This window comes from Telmatherina bonti (genome assembly GCF_933228915.1).
Source record: "Telmatherina bonti genome assembly, chromosome: 7".
Taxonomy (NCBI): Eukaryota; Metazoa; Chordata; class Actinopteri; order Atheriniformes; family Telmatherinidae; genus Telmatherina; species Telmatherina bonti.
Genome location: NC_136625.1, coordinates 18887693 through 18911466, shown reverse-complemented (window position 1 = coordinate 18911466; position 23774 = coordinate 18887693). Strand labels below are relative to the sequence as shown.

Genomic DNA, 23774 nt, shown 5'->3' with positions numbered 1-23774 from the left:
GGGCCACAGAACCTGCAGTTCCTACTCTTTATTGTTGTCCAGACTGTCTACAGAAAGGCATCAGAGCACAGATCTGAAGGGTAGGGTGTTGTTAACAAGAGCTAAATGTTAAATGTAGATATACTGCACTATATAGCATTCTCCTTTTGAATGTAGGGCCATTACAGTACAATCAAATATCAAGAGAACAATTATGACTACTTTACATGTTTTATTGTTGCTTTTTAGAGAGCACAAAAGAATAGCAATATTAAACAAAGACCAGCAGATTTATGTCAATATCATAACCTCATAAGATGAATCACTAAACAGTGTGAGTATTTTTACTACATGTACATTTAACATGCCCAATATGTTAAACGTGCATCTATGGGGAAAAACAATATGTGTATTCATGGTGTAATATATTTAACATACAGGAAAGTATAATAGCATCCTCTAGTGGTAATGAAGAGCCATGCTGTTAGTAAGGTTCAAGAGAGCACCACCAGGTGTGTTTGTCTTCTTTTTCCTTTTTAAAAAGAATATTTTAGAATTATTTGACATGTTTTGATTATTTTCTAGGATTTCTGTCTGTATAAGAGAAGAGACTGTCTGTAGTTATTTGTCTTTTTGAGTTTGCATTGTGCCATCAAACATCTAATAACACAACAATAACTGATAAATGATAAGACACTGAGAAAACCAAATTATTATTGCATTTTTAATGACACTTTTTAAAAAAGGAACTTGTTCACATCCAGTCACTAGAGACACAAATAAAAATTCCAATAATGTTAGTTCATTTCTATTAAGAGACAGTAGTTTTAGTTTGCTGCATGCTGCATCATTATGATCCTCACTGAGATATCTGTATGGTTAATAAGAAGGAAAAGTCTAGTTTTCAGTCATTAATTAATGCGTACACTGAAATCAACTCATTAGGATAAGAAACTACCAAAACTTGTATATTATGCATTATTTGAAGACCACAAAGAACCATCTGTGATAACTAAATATCCAATCCATACTGGCATGTGGCTGCACATTTCTTGAACACATTTAGTCCGTGTGCAAGTACAACCCCTAATGTTATGTAAACGTTTTGGTAGCACCAGCTTTGGGAAAACCATGTCATTTAGTTTTCATTGAACGAAAATTCAACTCAGTTAAGCAAGTTTTTAACATTGCAGCTGAACTTAAACTATCAAGGTGTATCCAGTTACTTTACTCTGTCTAAGACAGAGCTACATTAGCCAGTTTAATCTAACCAGAAAACTGTCAAAGCTGCTGGTTGATTTGAAAGTAAACTACAGCATTAAAATATGTTAAGAATTATAACCTGAAACCTTAGTTGTTTTGTAAAGAAAGACATGGGAATGAAGAAAAGGAAGTTGCTTTTTTCCCCTTTGAAAAGAGGAAGGACACAAAATCAGGCCAAATTAGACCCCAGTTCCAATATCAGCAGCGCCAAAATGTTCCAGTGTGGTGCTAGTCACACACACAACTCAGTGTTCAGACACAAGGATCCACTCAAACACTACCAGACAGAGAGTTAAGGGGAGACGATATTGATCCCCGTTCTACAACAAGCTCCACCCCAGAACTTACCTTTCTATATAGACCTTACTAAACTTGTTGCACATACTTCCACTTGGTGATCCAAATTAATAATGTCAAATTATTTCATTTCTCATGTTTCTCAAAGGAGATCACAGTTATCAGAGCAGTGCATGTGAGTATGTGTTAGCAAGGTTAACTTTTTCAAATTTCCTTTCTTTAGTATATGGTCCCCTAATGAAGTCTTGTCCACCTTCTGGTCCCCCATGAAGGAAAATCTAATTCTACCACTGCACCCCCCCCCCCCCCCCCCCCCCCCCACACACACACACACACACACCAAAATGTACAGATCTAATGGGCAAATCAGCTGCCTTATCTCTTTCTGATCTCAGAAAAGCACAAACAGCAAAGTGCTGTATTTCATGTGTTTTCTTAACTAAAAAATACTTTGCAGTGGTTAGGGGGTACTTGGCTGAAAAAATGTTTTTACAAGTACTTGGAATTTTGTTCTTTTATATTTTCTTTAAAACATCCTTAAAATAATATAAATAAATATAAATATATTTAAATAAACGTAAGTTTACATTAATAAAAATGAATTTACATTTAGATTTACATCATTTCATTCCTCCTAAAATCCCACATTCCGACTTGAATTAAACCCCACCTGTTATGAGCCAAATTATATCCGTCAGTCACTGTCGCCATGACAACGCAAACAAAGGTTTGCTAAACCAAACACAAACAGCAAAGTGCTGTATTTCATGTGTTTTCTTAACTAAAAAATACTTTGCAGTGGTTAGAGGGTAATTGGCTGAAAAAATGTTTTACAAGGGATACTGTGTTGCAAAAAGGTTGAGAACCGCTGCTTTAGTGTTTTTTTTTTTTGTTTTGTTTTGTTTTAATTTTTTTGTTAATGTTTTAAGCTGCACTGCAGGTGTCACCCAAAAACCACTAGATGGCACATTTTCGGAGGTCATGGCCAAAACCTGCATACGTAATGCATGCATGTCAAGTAGACAGATGGCGCAATTGCCTCAGAGATGCTGACTCGCACGTTTCAGAAAATGATCTATTTTCTCAAAACAAACAGGAGCAAGGCCCCATTCTGCCAGCGCCCACAGGTCACATCGCCTGCAGCTGAACTTTGTGCAAACTGAGGAAGCAGAAAGCAGCGCTTACACCACGTCTGAGGAACATTTTTCATTTAGAAAGAAGCGATGAAAGTTTCAGTAGCTCTATGCTAAACATTTCTTTTTTTGCTGCCTCATTTAAAAATGGTCGAGGTGGGAAGTTGATTCAAAACAAAAGCTTCTACGTGTCTGAATAAAACTGCTTAGAAATGTCTCGTTTGTGTCGTTTTTGGTATGCACTTTTAGAGAGGAGAGTGGAGCGCTTCCAGCAGTCAGGAAAAGGTATGAAAAAATACTGACAGCTCATTGGTCCGAAATTTCCCCTGTGCTGCCACAATACTGCGCACACGTGACCTCCCTGTTTTCACCCAGTTGAACGCATGTACTTAAAAGACAGGCACCACCATTCACCAACACAAGCACGATCACAACAATACTAATGTCCACAAGGTAAGATCGCTGCTGCGGGGGACCCAGATCTCTAGAAGTGGACCATGGCGGCTGCCACGAGCAGCAACACATCCACAGCTACGCTTCAGATAAAACACTCCAGTATTGAGCACACACGGAAACGCATAGACCCGAGGAGGAGGCAAGCGGCGTTGTCCTTTCTTAGCAACATTTCTCTGGACGGACGACCCGTCCAAGACGATGCAGACGACCAAAACCAGGAGGATAGCTCGCCGGAAGCACGGACTAGACAGAGCCTGGTTTCCCCGGAGCACTCCGCGGCGCAGGGAGCTGCTGGCACCGCCGGAGCTGCTGCTGCTGCTGCAGCGGCGGCGGTGGCGGCTGCAACCACGGCCGCCCAAGCGCTCGCTTTAGCAAACCAGGCTCTCCTCGCCAGCAGTAGGACCAGTTTGGGGACGGGTCCCACTGCTGCCCCAGACACAGAAGGCGACGCTTTCTTGCCCTCCACGTTCAACTCGACTTTCTCCGCCGTCCCAGCCTCGACTAGAGGGAGGCTGCAGACGTTCACTCAGGGAATCCTACCTGCCCAGTACTCCAGGCAATTCTCCCCCAACTACTGCCTGGAGGGCGGACAGATCGAGACGCAGAGGTCAAGGTAACTGTGTAAACAATGGCTTTAATGTGTGGTGTTGGAGACATACACTGCAATATGACTGATTAAACCCTGGTTAAAGGTTGAAGTCTGCCTACGGGTTCTGCACAGTCTGGTCACTGGACTGTGCTTTTCTTCTTTCTTCCTTTTTTTTACTATCACCTCAGGCAAGCAACTCAGACAGCCTTTGCAGGGATGACATTGCTCGCTTGCTTACTACTGAAAAACTCAACACAAATCAACATATGATTAAAATGTTGGGGGGGGGGGGGGGAAATCACCATTGTGTAACCTTTGAGGTACAACTCAGATAGAATAACATTTGAAAGGAATTTCAGGAGTTCTATTGTGTTTTTAACCACATTATCAAGAAACCTTGTTAAATGAACAGTGATGGATTTTTTTCTCTGCATGTTTCTGACTCAGCTTATTTGTGTGTTTTACTTTCCAAGCAACACACTTTGCTTGGACACAACATGACACAGCAGGAGGAAAAAGTTCAGTTGTACTCCGTGCAGATGGTTGAAATCTCATGACTCACCAATCTGCACTGGGACAGAACTCCTGGTTAGTTTTTCTGTGCCTCCTTTTCACATCCACTGCACTTGAAATTAATTTTTAGTGCATGTGACTTTAAAACCTTGGCACACACCTGCTGTCTCCTTCTCTCTGTGACGTAAGCATCCTGTAACACTACACCCTTGTTCAACTCCACGTACAACAGGGGCTTGCTGTTTCACGTGGTTCTCTTTATTTTGCATTCTGTGTGCAGTTCATCTTTATATTGGAGCCGCAAAAAGAGTTCAGGGTCACGTAAAAATCGCTGTCAGTGACACTCATCTAATGACTCTTGACAGAACCTGCGGTTAAATCCTGCCCACTCTGCTTTCCATTCAAAGCTCTTTTCATGGCTGAGTCCTCTCCGCCTTCTGGTACTTCTGCCAGGCTGTTTCAGGAAGCTCTGCTTGATGGTGAAACGCTCACTAAGCATCCAGTTCCACTTCTCCACCTCATTAAAATTGCACAGATTAACTAATTGTTTGAAGGTTTTAAAAAGACACACAAAACAAGTAATACCCAATATGATTTATGCATTTGCTTTTTACACCTTCTCTGACTCAAAACGTGCAGGGAATAAGCAATACAACATATGTGCAAGGACTCGCAATGCAGCAGCTTCAAAATGCAATACATGATGAAATACACAAAGGTATGCAGTTTAGATGTGCAAGGAGCTCTTACAGAACTGTGAATTACATGCACAGACAAGTTCAACTTCTGTCGGAGTGTATTGTCAGCTTACAAACTTGTATAACTTTTTGTACTACTCATGAGTAATTCGGAAAATAACTTCTTTTCATTTAAACAACGAATCTTTCTTCTTGCAATTAGCTAAAATAACTATTCTGTTTTCGCCTTGACAAAAAAAAAAACTATTTATTTCTTGTGTTATTAAAGTGGTATCTCACTTTCATTTACAGTGGTTCACTTTTGCCTCCTGAAAGTCTTTTCACCAGTCCTACAGCATGCTTAGTAAGATGACACAGAGGCTCTACGGAGAAACCAGATTGTTACAAGATTCAAACACTTTTCTAATTCTGATCTTTGTTCCTGACAAGGCAACACTCTGATTATGTTGTGTGTTTGGCAGTTTGATACACACATCTTGTCCCTGAAGTCGACATGTTAAATAATTGCGATTTTACTGTTTGCCAAAATAGTTCTGATTATGCTGTTTCCATTATTGAATATTCTGAGATTTATTACACAACCACAGTATTGAATTTCTGGCACCACAACGGTTCTGCTGTTCAGTTAATAAATACAATATGAAGTTACTGAACTCCTCTTTTGGTGTGTGTTTGGAGGACGTCCACATGAAATGAGTCCTAATGCTGAGGAATAAGTAACCTGCTGATGGAGGGTGGCCATATTCCGCCGACGCGTGGATAGACGAGCGCTCTGCACAGTGCCTGGTTTGTTTTCCAAGGGCAGCTGGTGGAAATGTGTCCAGAGGTCCCTGGCTGGGACAGGCAGGATGCCCAGGCTTTCTGAGAAGCAGCCTGGCTCTCTGCTGTGTATTTTCTGTCCTCCACTTCCTTTCCCAGGGGAATCAGAGACACACTCTCCCCTCAGACTCTTTGGCCTTCAGTCCTGTTCCCATTCAGGAAGCTGCAGAGCCTCTGATGTGCCACCAGAATGGACTCTGTGAGGCCAGAGCTGCAGTATGTAATGCACTGATGTGCCTGATAATTTAGAATTCAGTTTTCACTCCTCAGTGTTCATCCATCATGAATCAGTATGCCAAGAGCTGCACTTTAAATATAGCACACCTATCACCTTCTGGTGCTGTGTGCAGGAGGTGTAAAACAATTTTCACTCTATCTTTTCCTCCCAAATCACAGTCAGTGCTGAGGCTTCTCGCATCCTCTCTTTGTTATGTTCTCACCAGCATGAGGTAGTCCAGAAATATGCGATTTACAGTATTTGAACTTTTGAACAAGGCAGCAAAAATAAGCAGCTAAAGTCATCACAGCAGCCCTCTGGAGTTTTGTGTGATCGGGTCACATACTTCTGGTGATGAGGTTGATTGTTGTTTGCTGAGGTCATGGTTGACACAGTCAGAGGATTATATAAGAATGCTTCATTTTCCTTCATACAGTTTTTCAAGGTTGTGTTGTCAACAGGTTCTGAGGAAAGCACACAAGAGCTGTAGTTCAACTTCTGGTTAACACGACGAAGTTTCTATCTGGAATCTAGTTTTTCAGTTCCTCTTCAGTGTGCTTCACACACTGAGCAACAATGTCACATATTTCTGTTGGAAAACACAAGAGACCTTCTCTATCTTCCTTTGTGCTCATTTATTTTTTTCTAATCTGCCGATACATCCTATTTGCACTCCTGGTGTGTTTGTGCTTCAGAGGATCAGAGAGGCTTAACTGTCCCGACAAGATTTTTTTTTTTTTTTTTTTTTTTTTTTTTTTAATCATAACAATCACATTTCCATCCGCTGGGGCTTTATTTCTGTGAAGGAGCTCTGAGCGTTACATTTACTTTCACTCAGTGACTGTAGTGAAATGGAAGACTATGTCCTGAGGCAAGCTGCCAACGGGTTGCATACAGTCTGATCTCCACATCTAAATGGTCCACTTCACTTTTCTAGCTTCACTGCATGGCACTGCTGTGCGGGATTATGAACATCCATTTGACCATTTTCATTGCATTTGCGGCAGAAGTGAACAGAAGTTTCTGACTGGGATAGGTAATGTCAAACTGGAAAGGCAGTGAATGTTCTAACCCTGGCTGGTCAAGTCAGGTTTAAAGCGAATGAGTTGCCTGGCTCGTGTTTTTGTTTCCAGGATTTTTATACCAGCCCGTGATGGACTGGAACATATCTTTGCATCAAAAACACATCCTGCTGCTGTTCATCAACAGAGTCTGGATCAAAGTCCTCACATGCATACTTAGGTTGCATCAATGCAAACTGGAAACATTCTTTTCAGCTAACTAGCAAAAAAGATATAGAAGGGGATGCTTGTTCATTAGCTTAGAGTAAAGTTTATACTGTAACTGTTTTGTAAAACTGATTTTAACAAATAATTTTTTTTTATAATTACTCTTTAGGTAAATGGCGTGCAGAAGGTAGAGACTCCTCAACCCCTGTGTGCACGCTGGAAACACTTTCATACATTTATGCATGTTATGGGATAAACTGACATGATACAAATGTTTACTATAAAACATGTCTAAGTTAGCAAAATCAAGAAGTAGATTGCGAGCTTTTGTATCCAAAAAGGTCATTTTAAAAGGACACCTGCTTTCAAAGGGCCATGTTGGCTTTAACTGAAGTTAACATTGTATTCTTGAACAGTTGTGTCTTCTTTGTGCGGCAATGCTAATGGCTACCGACAACAGGACGTATTATACCTAACAATAACACTTTAAATCAAACAATTAGCATGTGACAAATGTATGACCAACTTGTTTAGGCTTTTTGGGTGGTTGACAGACTTTAAAGGCAACATCAACATATTCTTAAAATGAATTAAATTAGAATATTTGCCCATTATTTTCAGATCAAACTTGGGGAATTTTCAGATTACACTGGAATTAATTAAGTAGACTGAAGTGTTAAATATAAAAAAAAAAAAAAAGATGAAAAAGCCCATCTGTGCAATAAAACTACTATAGCATATTGCTTGGAAATAAAAAAAATAAACCTTTTGATGGTTTGGACTGAGCAAATGTCTTCTTACAAGAATAAATAATGTAATAAACAAAAAAATAGTGGAGAAAACTACCGTATGCCCTTTGAGGAAAGCTGCTGGCGTAGATCATTATTTAGCCAGGCTACCTCTCAGGGTTGTCACTGAAGGAGTAGGATGAAAGAATGACCTTCAATCCCATGATCCCACTCATCTGAGCCTCAGCAAGAGGTCAAGGCAGGCCATTTGATTACAGCCCTGTAACTCAGTCTGGCAGTCACAGTTGACATCAGCTAGCAAGGCATCTCATTCATTCATTTATTTTCTGAACCCTTACTTAATCCAATTAAGGGTCGCATAGAGCAATTTAATCATTCAAATTATTTAGACTTTCAGAATTTTACCGGCCAGTTTTTCTCTATTAAAGTTTACTTTTTTGATCAGTAGAGTCATGATGGGTGTTGCTGGATATTCGGCTCCTCATGTAAACATTTAACCCATCTCCCACAGTATGTGGTCTTCTATCAACATGTGTTTGTTTAAACTCTGGGAGATTATCAAGCACACAGCGATTTCTTTGCTAATTTGTCTTTATACTGTGTCATTTATTAACTATCATCTTGACTTTCCACTCCAATGTCTGTCATTTGACTGTGAAAAAGTGGACTCTGGTTAGGTTTCATTTCTGCAAGGTCAACAACATGGAAGTACATTTACATGTTTTGGAGGAAATTAGAAGGTGGATGATAGTTTACATTAGCATGTCATTTACATCTTCACATGCTTTATTTTTTATCCATTTGAACTTTTCAGCAGTTATTACTCAATGGCTTGAACAGCTTTCTATTGTTTGACCACCGGTGTGTTCATTTCCACCACTTTAAGTGTTTCCAGGTTTTAAGCTTGACTGATAAATTGGATTATATTGTTACTGTAGTGCTAAACATGCAATTACGACCTAATATTAGAATTGCTCAGGCTTACTTAGCCCTCACTTGTGGGTTTGTTTTCTGAAACTGGCACCTGATCACATGAAAGCGGTCCAGCAGAATTAGCTTGTTGAGTCGACTCACTAAAGTGTGAAATAAAGGCCATCTGTGACAAAATGTGTTACACAAAGTGCTTGCAGAGCCAGCTCATTATCCTCTTAGCAGCTCTGATCCTGGAAAATTCTAAGTGATCTATGGGGGACTGAGGATCATTGGCCACACATCAGTCATCATTTAAACCACCATGTGACATTTAGTTATTTCCACTTTTAACAACATATTATGTTTTAAATTCCTGACTGAAATAAATTGTCCGTTGCATCAAGTTCCATGCTGTCGGGCTGCTGTAATACTGCTGAGGGATGAATGTTTTTGTCCAGCTGAAATGAGCAAATCATTCTCTTAAAAGACATCAGGAAATCCAAAACTGCACTAAAGCAGCCCCACACCACATGCTGACTTGCACTGCTTCTGGACCCTCTCTGCTTTTGCTTTGCACTCTGGAGTTTTAGCATCAGTTTTTGGAGAAATGCACCGTTGTTACTGACAGTATTCTACACAAGCCTCCATTAACTCATGCATTGATTTCCACTATTGAATGATGATCGTTTCTAACTTCAGGCTGTCTAAAGATCATTACTTTCCAAAGCTGGATTATAACCTTTGGTAACAGAGATTTCTCTGGATCTGCTGAATCTTTTTTTTATATTATATCATATATATATATATATATATATATATATATATATATATATATATATATATATATATATATATATATATATATAATTTTTTATTATTATTATTATTTGATATTATAAATGATAAAATCCACAAATCCTTTGGGTTTTATATGAAGAACCAATTCTAAAACTGTTAAAGCATTTGACCACTGAATTAATGGCCAAACATGTGATTACTTAAGAGCAGGGGTGCCCAAAGTTGGTCCCTGTGGGCTGCCGTGCTGCAGGTTTCCAATGTATCCTTGTTTGTTGGAACAAGGATACGTGGAAAACCTGCAGGATTATGGCTCCTGTGTTGCATTACATTTCTAAATGAAGTTTTGGGTTTGGACTATCTGTTCTGCTAAAAGCTAGGCTGACCTTTATTTGTGTGTTTTTTTTATCCTGACTTTTTCCAATTTATATATTGCAGTAGAATTCCCTTTTATTTAATGATGTGCCTTTTTATTCAGATTGCTTTGGAGATCAGCAGTGGTGTGAATGTTTTAGAGTAAGAGAGAGAGAGAGAGTTCAGGGGACAATAAAGGATCACCAGAAGGATTATACGTTTTCAACAGAAGTTAGTTCCAGCAAAAGCTGCAAAATGACAAAATAGTTCTGGTTTATTCTGATAAGGACTTTCCTTTGCGTCCGGCTGATTTAATATGTTTCCTCTGCCTTCCCAGACGAAGACTCATATCTCAGCGCTCTTCACTTGAAACTCTAGAAGACATTGAGGAAAATGCTCCTCTGCGCAGGTAAACAGCAGCACCTTGGATAGCTAAATGTTTGACATGCCAACTTTCCTTATTTTACTCATTGTTTTGTTTGTTTTATATTTTAGGTGCCGAACCCTTTCAGGTTCACCCCGACCAAAGAGCTTCAAGAAAGTCCACATCGTAAAGAACATGAGGCAACATGATATGCGCAATGGAAGGTATGAAGGCCAACAACGCCGTCCCTTAGTCCCTATGAGTCCTCACTGAGCATCAGCAGGCAGGCAGCTCCAGGCAATGAAGTGCAGTTTGACTGTTTCTCACATTACAGGCAGGCGATCAGGCCCAGCCCATTCACAGCATGGACTTTTGACTTTTGAAAATCTGGAATCAGAAATTATGTTTTCTTATATAACAGTAAATGCTGATTTTTTTTTTTTTTCATTGAAAAAGTTTGATTATTGTTGAATTTTGTAATTACACCCAGAATATTTCCACAACCTGAATGTTAGATCATTGTGTCACACTTTACACAAGCATGTTTGCAGCACAAAAATCCCTCACATCACACAAATTGCTGCTTAGTTGTTTTAATGCTGACTAGGTTTCTGTGTGGTATTTGAGTAATGCTGATCAGGTGACTTTTATTATCAGTGTCCTTAGATTTGGGGAAAATGCCTCAGTTACACACCATTTTCTTCCTTTAGTCATTTGTTACTTATTCTGTGGTTTCTAAAAGCTGTAGATCTCCAGTCTTCAGTTTTAAGAGAGGAGGATTTGTTAGTTAAAACATGTTAGAAGTCAGTGCACAATGTTGGTCTAAAATGTTACATTCAAGGAGTTGATTTTTGAAATTGTCTTTTGTCATCTAGTTTTGCTTAACTGATGCTCAGACAAGCAACGTGTTTAGATGTGGTTTTGTTGATATCTTTATGTTGCTTTTGGTTCAGTAAATGTTTATGAGTTGGGACTTTTAGAAGAAATAATGAGGTTTGTGTTGCGTTACCTGTGTCGGATCAGTTCTGCTTTATGTGCTCCTGTTACAAGACTGCAGCAACTCTGTTCTGAACTGGCTCACATTCACTGAAGCTAAGAAGTTGGATATTGTGACAGAAATGCATCATTGTTGCCCTGAAACCACTGATTATATCTGCTACTTTAGGACAGAACAAAACACACTTGTACTGATGTTTCAGATCCTTCTCTTTATTCAACGTTTTTATCTGCAGACTCTCTCCATCTTTAACCTGTGGATCTCGGCAGATAGATATTGATTAGCTTGTTTATCATTTTTGTTTTTATAGGATAGTCCTTATCAGTGGCAGAAGATCCTTCTATAGTGTTTTTTCTGTCCTGCCCTATCGAGATTGTAGCCAAACAGGGTATGTATCCTACAGCATGCTGAACTTGTAACTCTGTACAGCCTGTTCTCCCTCTTTCCCTTTTGTTTTCTCATTCATCTTCTTTTCTGTGGACACACACACACTCACTTGACGTTTTGGGTGTATGCATTTTTATGTTAATAGTTTAATAAACATTGGGCATAAATTGGCTTTAAGGGCTTAATTGTACATATTCCTATACTAGACTGAAGCCTAATACTTGTTGCTTTTCCATAATGGCTTTGGTGGCTGTTGGGCACTTGTGCTTTTTGTTCAGATCATTTTTGTCTGTTGCAAGGATTGCTGGCTTTACTGTTTGACTTTTCTGGGACATCCATTCATCTTAGATTTAGCAATTTGAACCAAGAAATTATTTTATTGGTTTGATTTTCATTATTTAACTGCTTAAATTATCAACCATGGTTGCAAAGTTTGTGTTGCATGTTTGAATCACTAATTGCCATTTACCAATTTTTGTTCATCGTTCTTTTTCTTAGCTCTTGAATAGAAATTATCTGTAGTTTAACAGTAGACAATCCTTGAAATAATTTTTTCACAAGTCTTTTAGTAGGGGACCCACTAGACCTGAGTTGAGACCCGCTGTATAACAGCCTTAGTTTGAAATCACTCCAGTCACATGAAGTTGTGTGTTTCAGAGGAAGTGAAAGGACATGGATAAACACATAACAATAACAGTGTGCAGAAAGAAAGGTGAGACACTAGGCTCAGAGTATTTGTGGAATTTCCCTAGTCAGACAATTAGTGCAAAGTCAAGGGGTATTAACCCCCTACACCCACCCCCCAGTGCTTTCCAATAAGTCCATATGACAGCTCAGTGCTGCTAATTGAATTTATGGTCAGACTTTGGCTGGTTCAGTCATGTGCTGCAACAGCAGAACATCAGTTTAATTGGTCACATGTAATTTTTCTCCCAATCTTGCATTATATTTTAGGAAAGAATAGGATCCATAAATAAAAGTCATGTAAAATTAAATATCTAAAAATTTATTCATTTTAAAATAGTAGTTCTTAATATTTGCTGGTTGATATTTTATCTTCTGGTTGCTGGTCAGCACACATCATTCAGGCTGCTTAATAATCTGCTATCACAGTTTTTTGTTTGTTTTTTCATTGGTGTGGTCTTTGGTGAATTTTTGTAGCCAAGGTTGGAAATGAAATGGCTCAAATGCTGACTACAATTCTGAATTCCTTATGTGAGCTGTAAAGTGTTAAGCACGACTCAGGATTCTTTATATGCGTTTGTGGTATTTATTTGTTTGCCTAATGCTAGATTTAGAAATATTTAGAATAGCTTAACTAGCAGTTTACATAGATTAGAAGATAAGCTACTAACCTGCAGATATTAAAAACCTGTGATCCATGCATGTTATTAACTAATGTTAGCTTTTCCTTTCCTTTCCTCTCATTTCTCTGTATTCTTGAGTAAATAAAGCTGAACCTTTTTAGTTTATAATGGCTTCATTAAAGTAAAGCTCTCTCCGTGGTAAGCTTTTCATCTGTTCCCTTTACTCCTTATTCCCCCCATTTAATTTCCATTGCACTATGTCTGCTGCCCAGGGATTTTCATGCCTATGATGCATTTGTCCACATTATGTCCCAGTGTGCCTGTCTACCAGATAACACTGTTTTTATAACAACAGATTGACTCCTTATGTCGTCAAAACACTGGAAAAGTCATGTGAGGACTCACTGTGGCATTTATTTCTATCTTGACACAGTTTTGAACAGAAAGCAAGTCTGTGCCAGGCAAGATAAGACAGAAGCAGAAAAACAACACAATGTTATCCCTCCTGTCTCTCTGAAATGTTAGAACGCTACAAATAGTTAATAATAGATTCTAACACAGACGCCGAAAATATTGTGATGTGTTTGTTTGCACTGTTGTACACTGGACTTTAACGGATAAAAAAATCAAATACAACTATTTCTGTTTCTAAATGGAAACATTTAGCCATTATTCAGTGTGACAGACTGAATAAAGTGGACAAGAAGTGTATAATCTGCTCTGTCAGTGATTTTAATCTAAATCAACATTTATGAACAGCGACCAGAAACCATAAAGCAAATTTAAAACTGAGCAAAATAACGCCGTTTAAGTTTTATTGATGTTTGGTAGTGACATGAAGATATTACACTGCTGCTGTGGTTGATTTTGAGGTTTGATCTTAATTTATTAACATTAAAATGCTAATAGAATATTTGACTTTGTGGGCGCTTAGTTTAGCTTTGTTGAAATATTCGTGCAGCTAGTGTTAAACGAGACAGCATCAGGCCCGTACAACAAGTGCGCAGTTCTGAAGTTTTCATGGTTTGCTCCACTGACACACTTTCATCTCCAGCCATTTATTTTCTGCTTCAGGAGAGTTATAGACCGCCTACAAATCTCCCACAGCAGTATGGTATTTCAGGCACCGCTGAGGCAGTAGCCATCTTTAAAGAGGCTTGCCTGATACAATTTTTTTTTTTTTTTTTTTTTTTTTTTTTTTTAAAGGAATGCTTTCTATCTTACCTCCCAAAGGTGCAGTTAATTTTAAGAATGCCCTCGGATGCACCGAAAGACTAAAGCAGTCACAGAAACTAGGCCGGCTGATGGGCACTGATCAATACATGGTCTACATTTGTAGAATGTGTGAGATGGAAGGATACAGAATAGGGTTAGGCAAGACTTGAGGTGAGGAGTGAGACTTGAAAGAAGCTGCGATATGATTTGTTTGGCGAGAGCTCTAAAAGTCTTATGTTTAATAGGGATGTAAAGGTGGAGGGGCGTCAGCGTCATTCATCAGGAGGTGTAAGTGCCAAGGAGATGGTGATTGGGCTGGAGGGAGTGGAGTTAGGAGCAGATGGAAAGGTGAGAAACTAATAACAAGTGTGTGTGAGTGTGTGTGTATGTCTGTGTGTTGGGGGTGATCACCATATGGTAATGTGTTCAACCAATGGGAAATGCCCATAAGCTACATACTTATTTCCAGTGATGCATGGGCTAGTTAGTTAACTCTTCATCAACCAATACTTTCTTATTTTGTTATTGTGCTGCAGAAGTTTTGAAGAATCTTGGAACACATTGTATTAGATCCGGCTTTGCTGGACAAACTAATGATACAATTTGTTACCAGCATATTTTCTAGTATTATGTGTAAACTAAAAAAGGTTGATGCAATAAGCATATGCACTGACCTAATTTAAGATGGGACAATATTTACTGATGATATTTAAGTCTCTATATAGTTATTTTCTGTATTTCACTCCCAGTTCTCAACCCCCCACAGTGTAATTGCACAACAGTTTGCTATATGTACAGAAAAAGATCCCCAACACACTCAACAATAATGAAATAAAGGCTCAAATAAGTTCTTCAGTTGGCTAAATTAAAATGGTGTAAATTCCTATTTTCTAATAGTTTGGTTAAATAATTTAAATAAAACCTAATTATATAATTTTGTATATAAGCATTTATTGGCTGATGTTTTCTCAAATTTGAATTTGCTAGTAAAGTGGTGGCTAACATTTTAGCCAGCACCACAAACACGTTTTTCTGTATAATTGTGAAGAAAAGTTTTTTTTCCCACCAAATTGTCTCACAAGTTTGTCAAATTTTAAATTTCAGTAGAAACATTAGTTAAAATATTGCTGAAGGAAAATCTGTCTTTCAGCCGCTCGCTGCAACAGGAGCAAGGGCAGCATATGATAGCTCCTCCAACTACATGCATTTGATTGGGAAGTTATTTATGACGAACACTGCCCCACAGTTAAAAGGCAGAGAAATTCCAATCGAGGGCTTCCAGAAACATCTTCTTTTAAAAGATTTTTTGTTTACTTTGTCTTTTGCTAACTTATAAAAGTGCTGACACTGTATTCTATAGTTTTGCTTTCCAGTGTTGAAGAGTGAGCAACTTTCGGCTTTTTTCCCCTCAGACATGATAAACCTGTACACCTGTATTTGCAGACTGTGTCCTATACCCAGTTCCTTTATCCCACTAATGTCCTGGGTGGGCGACGAAACACAATCGACTCCACCTCGTCCTTCTCTCAGTCACGCAACGCAAGCCACCGCAGCCTCAGTCTGGGCAGAGCCAACAGCAACCAGAGCAGCTTGGACACAGGTTAGTAGACTGCTTGTTATCACCGCAGTTAGTTAGCTTGTGCTTTTTTTTTTTATTACTAATGGAGCTGGTTTAGAAGCAAAGTTTAGCTAAACTTCTAGTGTTTTTGTGTTCTTCTTGTGCAGGGAATGACTTTTCAGACTTTCGCGAGTATGACCCCAATCTTTTAGATGACCCTCAGTGGCCCTGTGGAAAACACAAGAGAGTTCTCATCTTTCCTTCCTACATGGTGAGAAAATACTTTGACAATGTCCAACAGTAGACCACCAGCAACAACAACAGCCCCTTCCCTGTCCTCTGGGAAGTGGATTGAAAAAGCTGTTTTTATCCAAGGGAGAGACAAAACTAGATGAATAAATAAACAAAACATGTACATAAGATTTTCTTGCTGAAAGGAACTGGTGTTTGTTTCACTGTAACTACTTTGTTTTCTTCAATGACTATTTTATTCCTTATCACTAGTTTGAACCTTTTGTTCTCATTCTTCCCACGACAACCAAAACAATAAAACTGGAAATATTTGTCTGTAGTTTGTTTCTTAAAAAAAACTTCCTTGAATTTATCAGTTGTTTTTGAAAGGGAGACAGGAGGATGTTTCAGACTGTTTTATTAGTTTTATTAATCAGCAAGGCCATTGATACAGCCTCTCTTTTGCCTTATGGGGATTAAATGGAGAACCTTTATCTCTGTCGTGGGCAATAACTGTTAAGGAACTATTCCACCATCACAACAATTCTTGTTATGCCTCAGTATTAATCATTCTCAGTTTTCGGGAAAAGAACAGATGGTTTACTGTGGTTGGAAAACAACAACCGTTCTCCCTCCTCATTCTTTCATGGTTTCTGTTTTGGTATGGAGACACTCAGTATGAACAAGGACTGATATAGCTGAAATGTTTGTCAAGGCCAGGCAATCTCTTTGTCCTCATCTTCCTCCAATTACACAATCCAGGGTCTAACAACAATGACCATTGTTTACTTCAGGATTGGAACCAGTAAATTCTATTATTTCCAAGTTTGAAAGCAGGCTGCTTTGAAAACGTGTCTAACTGAATTATAAAGTGAAAGCAAGTGATAGGATTACCTCTTTTTTTTTTTTAAATCGGAAACAGTGGATGTGTGAGATTATCATACATGGCAACAGTTGGTATTTATTTGCATCTGTCTGTTGCTTGATCAATGGATCATTTGCTGAAAGAGCTTTTAGCTTTTTTTTAACCACTTCATTGAAACATATTTCAGTCAAACTGACAAATCCACAAGATATATTGCAGTATCACATTCCTGGTGTCTGTTGCACCAATGTAGTTAACTGAGATAAAGCGTGGACTCTTCACTGTTTTTTAATTGACTTTTTCTAGTATTCCTGTTTAAATCATATGCTCTTATCATTTGATACATCTTCCAACAACAATGGACAAAAAACATATTTTTAGTTGAGCAAAGCACAGAGCTAAGCCTAGTAACCCTGTCGTGTATCACCCCTCTGTCTTGTGAAGTTACAGTCATTGCCTAGATTGGTAGCAATCAACCATGACTGCAGCAGAGCTTGAAAGCAATAAAAGCAGATCTACTGGAATCTGGGGCTGAGATGGAAGATAACAGATCAAAAGATTAAATGGGACTTCAAGAATGTTTTCACAGCTCCCGTAGTTGTTAGAAAGAAAGAGAAACACCATCTTTTATATGGATGCAAGAATGGAGCACTTGGAGTTCCTGTTGCAATAAAAAATTCTGCCCTTTTAAAATAAATGCTGTTAATGTAAACCTTAACATCAACAAAACGCAGCGAGGAAAAGGATTGCCAACAGAGTCTGGGTTTTATTGAGCCTGTAGGGAGCCATTACAAAATCCCAACATAACAGTGATTTTAGTTTCAATTATTATTTGTTGCAGCATTGGTTATCATGCCATCATCTTTTTTTATAGGTCAGATTTGTAGTTTTCTCAAAAAAACATAATTAAAACTTAGAAGTGTTGTATCTCATTTTGTTTAAAAATCATTTATTAGTGTCCACTGTGGATCAAATCAGTTGTCAGGCAACTGATGTAACTCCCAAGTTAGGAAGTGCTCTTAAAAGATTTTATTAATTTTTTCTTTGAATTAATTTGACCTCTCCTTTAATGACCTGAAATGGACTTTTTAAAACTTGTTTTGACTTCCTTGAAGTGTTTATGCACCAAATGTATCACTGTACTCCGTTCAAGCTTAAAAAAATTAATGAGGGTTATTACTGTCTGGACCATAGAAAGGTTGGTTAGGGATCTTGTATGTCTTGTACCTAATGGATTCAGAGTTCTTATTATGCTTTTCAACACTAATTTTCTGCCTCTGGACTGAAAACTTTGTTTTTTGAAGTACACTACAAAAATGAGCTCATTGTTTCTAATCATGCTTGTATGGTTTTCTGTTTGGTATATATACAACAAGAGCAAGTTATCTGGGACTGACTCAAAGTAACCTCTGTCTTGTCTTTTTTGGGTCATCATAACAAATTATCTGCAGTTTGTCTTTCTGATATATGTTTTTGTGTCATAAACTTACTTTGTTTACATTGGTAAGAAAATGGGATATTGCCAATTGTCCTTTTAAGTGTTGCAGGTAATGCCAACACCCAGTGACACTCACTGTCAGATGGTGAAATCCAACACCAGGACATGAGGATCCAGTCATATTGCATTCAGTGAGTGTATGGTCATTTCAACACTGCCTTTGGTTTTCCTTTTCTAGACTACGGTGATTGAATACGTCAAACCTTTTGACCTCAAGAAGGACATGAATGAGACCTTCAAGGAAAAATTCCCCCACATAAAACTCACTCTCAGCAAGATACGGAGGTAAACACAGTAAAAGTAGAAGACTCCTGAACTTTTAAAAATCCATTAAACATGCAGTTTAGCAGAAACATGAACCTTTAGATATGGTTTCTTTATCAAGTGCTTTCCTTTTAATTGTCCCCCTTCCTTCATTTCTTTTGTCGTCCTCTTTTTTCTTTTTTCTAAACTTTGTTCAGCTTGAAAAGGGAGATTAAAAAGCTGGCCCAGGATGAATGTGGGTATGAGGAACCGACGGTGGCCATGGCTTTTGTCTACTTTGAAAAACTTGTTCTTCAAGGCAAACTAAATAAACAGAATCGTAAACTCTGTACTGGAGCATGTGTTCTTCTGGCAGCCAAGATCGGTGGTGATCTCAAGAAACATGAAGTAAAGCTTCTCATTGATGTAAGTCTCTTTTCGCACACCTTGGAAAAATAAAGTTTCATGGATCAAGTGGGATTTTTTTTGTCTTTGTTAAAACTTTTTGAAAAATCCTGCATAATTCACTTGTCTCTGAATTAAGGTTTCATGCCTGTTTGACCTCTTGTTCAGAACCATTTCTGTTGTAAAGAAGTGTGTGAAAATGCCTTTTGCTGCTTTTTATGGGTTGGCCTTTACTGTATAGTATGATACAACAACAACTTTGTAGCTTTGACACTGATCTCAACTGGCTTTACAGAAAAATATAGTTTAGTGTCATCTGCATAGCACTTTAGAGTGATACCAAAAATAAAACCTCATTGAAAGAAGTTTCTAAATGAAATAGGTTTGGTCTAAGCACAGAACCTTGTGGTACTCCATGAGCAAAATGAAATCTATTTCACAAAAAAACAGTCTAGTGAAGTGACGTAAACCCAGTGGCATCTTTCAGTCTTTAATCCTGTGATCGAAAGATGTGTGGTGTCTGAATTAAACACAATGGCTCTAGTAAAATGCAATGGTTGGTGTGTCATTGTGAAACATCTGGTCTCTCATTCTAACTCATGGTATTCTTCTGGCAGAAACTGGAAGAGAGGTTCAGAGTGAACCGCAGAGAGCTGATAGCCTTCGAGTTTCCGGTCTTGGTGGCACTTGAATTCAACCTCCACCTCCCAGAGCACGAGATCATGCCCCACTATAGACGCCTCCTCCAGACTTCTTAGCATTAGTGACCCATCAGGAGGAGGACTGCTGGGTTCTCCGCCTGATTCCCACCCCCTCTGTACATCCATCATTCTACAACCTCTCTTCATTGACAGTTGAGCTGCAACCATTCATCACGAAGGACACCATCTTCCTTCCTTTCAGAACTGCAATTAGCCAAAGGGACACATTTGCAAACAAGCCTCTTTGTTTTGTTTTGTTTTTTTACTTCTACATTCATTATCACTACATGGACTTCTAGAAGAAGGAGTTGAATCATCTGCAAACTTGTTTTTCTACCAGTTTGTCTCCCATTTTTATCGACATGACTTTATATATTTCTTCTTGTTGATTAAGAAATCTTTATCATTTGAATCTAATAGGGAACTTTTTCTCATTTTATTATGTCTTTTCATGAATCTCCTCTTTGTAATACTTTGGTATGATTGGTTACTTCTTGACCTGCATTAGATTTAAACAAAAGCCTTTTAAGGGGCTGTTTTTGGCTGGACTGTTATTCCTCAGAGGGACTCATCTTTTCACAAGTCATTGTCTTAAAAGTACTCTTTTTGCAGACTTTGAGACATGGCAGGAAGAGGACATCTTTTTCACACTTTTAACAAGCTTGGGAACCAACCCTGAGGAAAGAAGCTGTTTTCATCAACACAAAACAGAAGTTATTTGAATAACTTTTTTTCTCTCAAAAACAGTTTTCTACGTACAAATAACTGCATGAAAATTTCTGAATGTTTGTACACAGGTACTTTGGGGGGTGTGAAGTGACTTCTTACTTTCTCTGAAGTATTCCATTTGTTTTTCTGCCAGTCTAATGCTTGCTTTTGGACCAGACCCACTTTTATCAGTGTCAAATTTCCTGTACTCTATGTTAGAGTGTATTGCTAGCACATTTATTGTGCTTCAGTGGGGGAGGGGTTGTTATTCATCAGTGCAAAAATGTCATTCACCAGTGATCGGGACTGGTAGTAGGCTACTCTAGTGGTGTGAGGAAACGCCGTTGGCCTGAAGAATGTGGGTTAAGGCGTTATGCCAGTAAATATTTCCTCTGGTGAAGTGTCCTTGAGCAAGACACTAATTTCCTTCAGGTCACAGGGACTCTTCTCCTTAAGATGCACTGACTGCAGACCTCCTTAAAGCGAGGGCTCGGCAGGGGATCAGTGATGGATCAAACATTTGCTTACCATTTAAATTTGTTGATTTTATATCTATAATGTAAAAACATGAAAATGAACAGTTTTAGAAAAAACATTTTGGGCATGTATTTTACATCGCTTTTGAATTGTCTCACACATTACTAGAGTATTGACAGGCCACTGAATCAGAAGCGAGTAGGCCATTTGATTTGATGCTGCTTCAAGTACTGATGCTATTCGAGCCGAAAATGTTGACAAAACAATTTGTCATGAGAAAAGCATGGACTTTATTGAGTTAAGGTCAAAAATGCTGAGCTTCTTTATGTTTGCAAGCCCAAAGATTTTACTGTAAAATGCACCCAAAGTACTCTGTGAGAAAAAAAAAAACAAATGGGTGACACTTATTACCTATGTATGTTTGTAAATAAACTGCCTTGCTTGTTCAATCAAAGCAAAACTTTTTTCTTTTTTTGTTTTTTATTTTGTTGCTTTGGTTCATCCAAATCTATTATGTGAATAGAGGCTGAATGGAGTATTTTTAGCCACGTGAGTAGCTAGGCCTGCTTATTCATTGACTCAGTCCAGGACCTGGAAAAAGATGGACAAATCCAGACATTCATGGTTCTCACAGGCATGGGAAGATGACCGAAGTAGCTTTAGAGTATGTGCCCGGAGGCTTAAAGGGCTAACTTTGGCATGTGATTAGCAAGATGACCACATTTGAGAAGAAAGGGGGACAAAGAGATATGACTACAAAGAGTTGACAAGATCACAACTGAGGGAGACAAATAATTAGACACATATTTAAAAGGACTGAAAAACCTCAAAAGAAATCGGGAAAGAAGGGACACAGAGGAAGCTTTCAGAAGCACAAAACGGCCTTTGACAGTAACAAAAACTAGTGTTTGTGGTTATTTTTAAAGATGGTCTGTTGTCTCAACAGCCATCCACGTCCAGAGAATAATAATATCTGAGGAGAGCTTCAAATATATGTCAATAGCCTATTTAGTACTAATATTTTTAAGCTTTTATTTAACCATATTCGAACTTTTAATATTGATTTTAATGTTGCATTGATTTTCTCTTCACTTTAATGATCTTGAACTTTAATATAAAAGAAAATGATCTCTGACTAAATGCTTTGTTTTCTCTCTACCCATACTTGTAAAACAAACAGCTTTTCAATAAGCTGCAACTGTAGTGTTGTTTAGTCTCAATGTACTCAGGAAACTTAATTTCTCAGACAAACCCGACAAACAAGGTCGTCTTTTAGGCTTAATGTTACCTCATTTCAAGTTTAACCAGTCCTAACAATCCATCCGGAACTTGCTTTTTTCCAAAACTCGTTGAAGTTTTTGTTGTAACTAATACTGCAAATGCAAACTGCTTGCTAAATTATGTTAAGTTACACACACATTCTGAGATGAGCTTTTCTTGCTTAAAGGTAGAATAGGAGATGTTTTCAGATGTTTTTCCGGAGATTCTTTTTCACACTCCAACTTTAGCCAATTAATTAAATGTTTTAACACAACAATAAAACTATTTAGTCACCTTTGTAATGGAAAGGACACAAAATAATAAAATCCAATGGATTTCATAAGCAAATTCTAAACAACTAAATGGCGATATGCCTTTCAAACTCAACTTCCATTTGTCCCTTCCCCTTCAACCCCTTGGAAACAAACGTAGCATGTTTCTGTGCTTCGGGGGTGTGGCTTTGAGGGGAAAAAGGAAGAAAGGGGCATGGACCTTTAGATTGTGTATTTTCAAAATGTAGCTTGCTTGAAGTGTTTTGCCATAATTTCCTACCCTCCCTTTAAACATGTCTGAACACAAGGGGGTGGTTTTTCTTTTCTTTTCTTTTTTTTTTTTTTTGAAGAATTTTCTCCTAAAACCCAAACTAAACATGGCAGTAAAGAAGTTGTGTTTCTATAGGGATTATTTGGGTTATTCAACTTTTAGCTGTTGTGACATGTAAGGTTAGTCCTACACATACCTTTTGAGTACACAGGAAACTGTACAAAGAAACATGGGGGTCTGAGTTCAACAACAAACTGAACATAAAGAAGTTTACAGGCAAGTTGGCTTTTCTTTCCATAACTTTCAGAAAGAAAATTGTTATTCATTTGTTATATATTTAAGTAAAACCCCAGGATTTCTTTTCTAAGTTGTTCTTTCTTTATAGTTAGAACCCGCAGCAACTTAAAAACATTTCACCTTGGTTTTCTGGACCACTGTTGTGTCACATGCACATGCATAACTCATGGCTTTTTTTTTTTTTAAACCTGCCAAGATAGTCCAGTTTGGACCTGTGGAGCTTTTACTGGAAAGTGGCTGCACTTAGTCTGATGCTATCTGAGAGGTCAGATTCTCACCAGGTGGGAACTGTCCTCTGCCTGACACATATCCAATGTAAACAAGGCCTGCGGTCACACCAGTCCCGTGTTGCGATCAAAACAAACAGGCCAGGCCTGAGAGTGGGCACATGGCACACATGGCTTAGTCCCCTCCATTGAAGGCCTAATTCCCCCTTCACTGCCTCATAAAGGGGCCTATTGACAGCCCTTCCTGAGCCCTGCTCTCATATAAGTGACCCTCATTGTGAAAATATGTGTAGCATCGTTTGGGGCAAGCAGCAGTCTATTGCCCTTCCCTTTAAAATAACAACATTTGGCTGAAACTGCATTTTGCACCTTTCCTGTCATGATAATGTGACTCAGGGTTTTTTCACCATTTACAGTTTGTAAACAAGGAAGTGGTTTTGTTGTTGTGGCAAATTGACCACATAAAGAATTAGGTTGCTTTATCCTGG

The 23774-nt window shown here is 38.4% G+C and overlaps 1 protein-coding gene across 1 annotated transcript; it reads left to right on the top strand.

Annotated features, from left to right (window-relative positions):
• Positions 1 to 3169: 3169 nt before the first annotated feature.
• cables1 (Cdk5 and Abl enzyme substrate 1) lies at positions 3170 to 20052 on the top strand (the record flags this gene model as incomplete). Its single annotated transcript, XM_079244246.1, has 10 exons — positions 3170 to 3741; positions 10341 to 10412; positions 10499 to 10591; positions 11675 to 11752; positions 14519 to 14621; positions 15717 to 15873; positions 15999 to 16102; positions 18604 to 18710; positions 18887 to 19094; positions 19691 to 20052. The coding sequence occupies 10 exons, from the start codon at positions 3170 to 3172 to the stop codon at positions 19829 to 19831; spliced, it is 1635 nt and encodes a 544-aa protein (XP_079100372.1). The 3' UTR covers positions 19832 to 20052.
• Between the last annotated feature and the right edge of the window lie 3722 nt (positions 20053 to 23774).